General features: G+C 40.7%; 1 protein-coding gene across 1 annotated transcript; it reads left to right on the top strand.

Moving 5' to 3' along the window:
* Positions 1-138: 138 nt before the first annotated feature.
* On the top strand, positions 139-4,567 carry LOC135483650 (snRNA-activating protein complex subunit 3-like). The gene is made up of 8 exons (XM_064764638.1): positions 139-319; positions 685-783; positions 1,067-1,142; positions 1,555-1,680; positions 2,070-2,210; positions 2,558-2,640; positions 2,820-2,984; positions 3,407-4,567. Exons 1-8 carry the CDS (start codon positions 228-230, stop codon positions 3,675-3,677), a joined length of 1,053 nt encoding a protein of 350 aa, XP_064620708.1. The 5' UTR covers positions 139-227; the 3' UTR covers positions 3,678-4,567.
* The last annotated feature ends 1,518 nt before the right edge of the window (positions 4,568-6,085 follow it).

The following is a 6,085-nucleotide window of genomic DNA, read 5'->3' as shown; positions in this document are numbered from 1 at the left end:
TGAAATAAATTCGTACTTAAAGGATATGAATACCTGAATATTTATATTTCAAGTGAAACGTCCATCTATTTTCATTCCCTAATTTACTTTTGGGTCTCTTGGTAGGTGGCGCAATTTTCAAAATGGAGAACAGGGAAAAAGAAGACCTTCCAAATGTGCATCCAAATAAAGTCAACGTTGCTGAATTCCTGATCTCATGGGCTAATATCCTTCCATCAAGCTATTTCATGGATGGTGAAGAAATTCATGCGAGCAACTTTTCAGAAAATGAGTGCTTTATACCGGATGAAATGGTGTCTGAATTGGAGGGACTGTGTAGGTCAGCAGAAAATTTCAAATTAAATTTTATGAATTTCAAAATTTAGTAATTTACATACCCGGTAGAATGCTAGTTTATGATTAGCGCGTAGAGAGTTACCATTGAATGTCCTGAACATGGCGATGATCCATGAGCACTCTGTTGTCAACTGGGCCTGTGGGACTGCGGACGAGTTGCACCCTCCTATAGGCCTAGGCCTAGCCTATCGTAATAGGTCTAGGAGTAGGAGGTGGTACATTTATATGATATATACATCGAAAACAGCACCGAACAAAAATGCTCGTACGAATTAGTGCTCAAGCAAGGGGGGGCATATGGAGGGAATGGATGTGTCACATCTGTCAATCCCTGTTCTTTCTTTTTAGGGCCGATTCTTTGAAGTGTGAGGAAAATGAGGATGATCCTACCTCAAAAAGCAATCTCTTGCATGGTATTCCTGATAAAACTAATCTTGTCACACTCAAGTAAGACAAAAACAATTTTTATATTATTGGTGTATCAGTCTGACACATCCTGGCTTGTCCTTTAACATGTTGAGGAGAGGTGTGATTCAAGACATTGACCGTCAAGGTTGAAGAAGAAGAGACCTCAATGTGAATTGAAAGTTGAGGTGGACAAAAAAGACCTGACAGTCATGATATTGAGCCTGATTTGCATCTGGAGAATATTTGGCTATGAAGCCCAAAGAAAACATGTATTTCAAAGTGGTAGATCTAAGTTTAACCACATCATTTGCTATTTTTCCAGGATCCTTAAAGAACATACTGAGAAGGATGATATTGAACACAAGTTGCACAATTCCGTCTTTAATACTTTGCCATTAGTAAGTAGCATACAAATAATCAAACAGATCATGGCAAGGTCAAAGATTGGGCCATCAACACCTGACATGTTGATTGTAATGCTTTTAAAGAGATACGTGCTCAGGGGACATAATCAATAATGATGTAATAAATGGAGAGTGATGTGTATGTACCTGGCATAAATTGTGGCCAGTTATGAGTTTGAGGAGCTGTCTCAAACCTTGTCTGAAGTCGTTTTGTCTAAAGACACAAGGCACAAGGTACAATAATCACAGTGTTGGTAAAATATGCACAGTGAATGTCAAGAGTTGAGACTTAAAAAGAGGTTCAAAGTACATTCAGTCATTCTTCAATTGAATCCTTTGCTTACATTCCTGCGGTATGATGCATGATAAATGAAACCTGTATTATTTTGGGGATTTCTGCTTCCAGCCAACAAAAGTGAGACCTGAAGTGATTGTAGATGAAGGTGGAAATATCATTAGCCCGTTGCATTTTAAATCTGATGTTGTTCTGACTGTCCAGGTGTACGATCCATTTCATAGGGGCGACAACCGAGTAAGTATTAGAATATACCCTTATACTATTACATTGTAGTATTCTCTTAATCTATGCTTGGTATTAAAATACCAAGCATAGATTAATCCTGGACCATGTATTTAATGTGCAGTGACACTATTTTCTTATTATTATTATCCCATCAAACTTTCAACTTGCTTTGTGAACATGCATTCCTGGTTTATCTTCACAATGGTCAAGGTGATAAGTATCTCTGTAGTGGGCATATACTATGATCACTTTTGCCGAACAGTAACATGACATTGCATGATCTGATTTTGCTTGTGTCGTTAAAAAATACTGCACTGAATATTCTATGAAGCTTGTCTGGTTGGCCCTGTAACATGTGTAATCTTTTCGTATTTGATACCGGTTTTATATTCTTTCAGGCCCAAATGGATTCAGAAATGCTAGTGTGTGGTCGGCAGTGTTTGACTGAACTACGTGATGTGATCATGTGTCCCAAAGACTTCGCAATAAATGGCGAATTTAGTCACAACTTGGACCTTCCAAAGGACATCTCTGCTAAGGTACTGTGATGGGTTGAAAATTGTTGATGGGAATTGCAGTATTTTGCCCTCGCCTGAAGTTTGAGTGAGTGGATAGTCGAGTTGATGTAGAACTGGTTGTGACATCAAGCAGAGAGCGTGATCAATTTACGACAAAGGTGGACAGTGAAGGTTTAAATATTGAGAAATTAGCATGTGAGCTATAATTTCTGTATACTGAAACCCAGCAGGAATCGAACCTAGGACCTCAGATGACAGGTACTGATACTTGCTCTACACCACTCAGATTGCCCTGGATAACTCCTTCACATGAATGATATAGACATTTGTCATTCCTTTCCCTGCTCTTATTGGCTGCTCTCTTTCAGGACCTGTACAAATCAGGCTATTTTTTCATCGAAGACACATTCTATAACGACATGAGAGACCCAACGAATCGAGATTACAGTGAGTAAGTAGCACAGTTTACAAATACAGTAGAACCTCTCTATCAAGGACACCTTTGGGACTGACTAGTGCTGTCCTTTAACATGCCAACGTGCTTGCTAGCCAGAGTCCATTATCAACCCACCTGGTGGTTTTATAGACAATAGCAACAATAAATATCAATATATGACTTCTCTCTTTCAGGCTCATCACAAAATGGGTGAGAGAAAGAGATAGGGGACTTGGTCCCTATGAAACCAGACTAATGGAGAACACCACATTCCTGGACCTAACAATTCAACTCGGGAAACCCTATGTCTATGTACACCAGGGCGACTGTGAACATCTTCTCATCTTCACAACAATAAGGTACGTATAAGAAGTTCTTTCAGGTTGGGTAAATTGGACGAATTCAGAATGAAATATATCCAAAGAGGTACATGGTTGATGATGTGGCAGAGACTTCCTTCTTGTCTGAGCTGCTCCTCTTAGTCTGTTTACGTTTGCTGAATTTTCTATCGGGAGTCGGGATATGGCATTTGGGACAGGTACCCTCCAAAGTGGCGATTATTGTAGATTTATGTGAATGTATCGTAATATTATATCAGTACAGTAGAACTCTCTGTTAAGGATGCCCTCGGGACTGACCAGTGCTGTCCTAAATAGAGAGGTGTCCTGATTAGAGAGGTCAAATTGAATGGAAACAACCAATTTGGGATCAAAACTAGTGTCTTTAATAGAGAGGTGTCCACTAAGGGAGTTTCCACTGTATTATCATTTTGCTTTTTCAGAATGTTACACGAGTCAGACAGCCACAATGCGTCCGATTATCCGCTCCTGCTTAAAAGTAAAATCAGAAGATGTCGCAAGTGTCGCATTTGTACAGCGTTTCGTGCCAAGTGGGTCATTAACGGGAGCCACCTACTGCCGGAGGATCCGTGTTTTTTGTGTGAACCTTGTCTAAAGCTCTTGCACTACGACGGCTCTGGGCAGAAGATGGGAGACTTTACTGCGCACGTTCTGGTGGACCACTCTTTTAAACATTTGCTGAAAAAATCATGAGCATTTCGAAGTGCGATTCAAACTGACTTCAGTGTAAAATGGGCTGGACTTTGAACCTTTAAGTTTAACAAGTTAAATTCTGTGACGGAGCATGTAATAGGAGAATCGACTGAGATTCTATGAGCGGAAAGGAACAGCTTTCAAATGACGACACAAGTTTTTGCCCTTTGGTAGTACCAATGCCGTGTAGGATTCTTAAAGGGATACTCCACTCATTGAACAAAAAACTCACAGTTGGAAGCCATGGCCTTAGTACATGAATATGTGTTTTCAAATGTTGACAAAATTCATTCCCTAGATGTTTTGAGCAGTTCTGTCATACATTGTCATACACACGACAAAAATCCAAAATCCATGGGAGCTGCCATTGATCTAACTTGTGATGTCACTAGTGCTTTGTGAATATTCATGCACAACACTGAATAGGCCTAGGTCCTAATGTCATTGAAATTAAAATCATTGCGTAATGAGGAACAATGATGACCATGGTGCATGAATATTCATACAGCACAAGTGACATCTCAAGCCAGAGTAATGGCATCTCCCATGGATTTTGTCATATTCGTATCAAATTGAATTATATTGAAATTTGAGAATATGTCAACTCAGACCATGAGCTACGAATTGTAGGGTTATTGCATTTTTTTTCAATGAGTGGTGTATCCCTTAAGGTTAAGTTTGTCTTAAAGGGCTGTCATGGTTTCCTAAATATTGCATCAGTTGGTTTGCCTCACTGACACCAGGGGTGCCAGAATCTCACATAGTGTACATAGAAATGCAGACTATGAATATATTACCCAGACAGGAGTATCCCTTTAAAAATCATCATTCTTTTCTACTATACATGTACTATCTTGATGTATCTATTGTATATATCTTTTGTAAATAAAACAGACAGTAATTACAGTCTTCTCTTTGAATGAATTTTGTTGTCATAAGCGTGAAAATGATGATCTCACCTTTGGCAATGTGGTTTTTCTGGCTGGAGAAATGGGATATTGTCCGAAGCGTTGTGATTTATGGAGCAACGCCCATTGATGGACGCAATGACAAGAGATGCAGAATCAGCAGGTGTAGAGAGGAATGTACTGAGTACAGCTCCCCAAGACCACAGAGAGTGGAGACGTGTCTTTGCACAACTGACTTAGATAAAGACGTCATGTTGCCGCAGTGAGTGCCCATAATCACTAATTTGGTTCAAAGATGACATCTACACGAAGGTGAGACAGAGTTTTTGTTATATCTGTGACATCTCGTTGTGTGATGCCCTTGCTGTCTTCATATGAAAACAACCCAAAAAACAGAATGGCTATCCGTGCAAACGGAGTGACTGCAGCATATCAGGTTTGAAACAAGGACGACATATCTCAATTAAATGAATTTGTGCAATCTATGCACATTTTCTATTCACACACTTGGTCTACTTTCAGACTAGGATGCGACATTCTCATTATGTATCACTGTGTTACAATGATACACTCGAAGATGTGGACCACTTCAAATACCTAGGGTCCATCCTCAACAGGGTCAGTACATCAACTCAAGGGATAAAAATCAGAATCACCCAAACAACAGTAGCATTAGGCAGACCCCATCCCATTTACAGAGCAAAAACATCAGCCTCCAAGTAAAGGTCAAACTCTACAGGTCCCTCGCCGTCTCCATCTTCCTCTACGGCTGTGAAAGCTGGACGACAAATGCTGAGACAGAGGGCTGGATCCAAGCGTTTGAGATGAAGTGGAAACTGCTTGGGATCTCATACCTACAACGACCAACCAATGTGTCAGTTGGACAAGAGGTGGAAACAACATGTGGAACGCATTAGACACACCTGGCCACCTGAAAAAGACGGAAGCTCAACTGATTTGGACATGTGTGACCCGCTCTACCAAAACTAGGCGCTTGTCGCATCTGAACTTGACAGGTTGATACGGACTTGTTGTTCATTTCCCTATTGTAGACCTTTTGTGAAATGTGACCAAATCAGTTTGTAATAGATTTCTCAAAAGGTCTACAATAGGGAAATGAACAACAAGTCCGTATCAACCTGTCGAGTTCAGATGCGACAAGTGCCTAGTTTTGGTAGAGCGAGTCACATGTATGCTGACATGACTCGCTTGCAAAGAGGATCTTGCAGGGGACTGTCGCTGGAGGGAGGAAGCGAGGAAGACCAAGGAAAATGTGGATCGATAACATCAAAGAGTGACCGGCCTCACAGCACCTCAACTTATCCGGAAGGCCGAAAACAGATCTCCTTGGGCATGCATCACTGCTGCCAGTTGTCATGCTGCCCCCAAGACCTTAGGTCATGGGTCTTAGTAGTAGTGTTGCAATTACGATGTCACAACCTTCAGAGAACACTCAAGCTGCAGGATCAGGTTATAATAATTTCCCGCAGCCATGCGTCT

The sequence above is a fragment of the Lineus longissimus genome, chromosome 2 (assembly GCF_910592395.1).
Source record: "Lineus longissimus chromosome 2, tnLinLong1.2, whole genome shotgun sequence".
Classification (NCBI taxonomy): domain Eukaryota; kingdom Metazoa; phylum Nemertea; class Pilidiophora; order Heteronemertea; family Lineidae; genus Lineus; species Lineus longissimus.
The sequence above is the reverse complement of the archived record's forward strand: the minus strand, read 5'-3'. Positions and strand labels throughout refer to the sequence as shown.

Coding starts and splice junctions, on each gene's coding strand:
- LOC135483650 (XM_064764638.1), top strand. CDS start 228: ATGGATGGTGAAGAAATTCATGCGAGCAACTTTTCAGAAAATGAGTGC. Junction 320..684: donor GAATTGGAGGGACTGTGTAG/GTCAGCAGAAAA, acceptor CTTTCTTTTTAG/GGCCGATTCTTTGAAGTGTG. Junction 1,681..2,069: donor TTCATAGGGGCGACAACCGA/GTAAGTATTAGA, acceptor ATATTCTTTCAG/GCCCAAATGGATTCAGAAAT.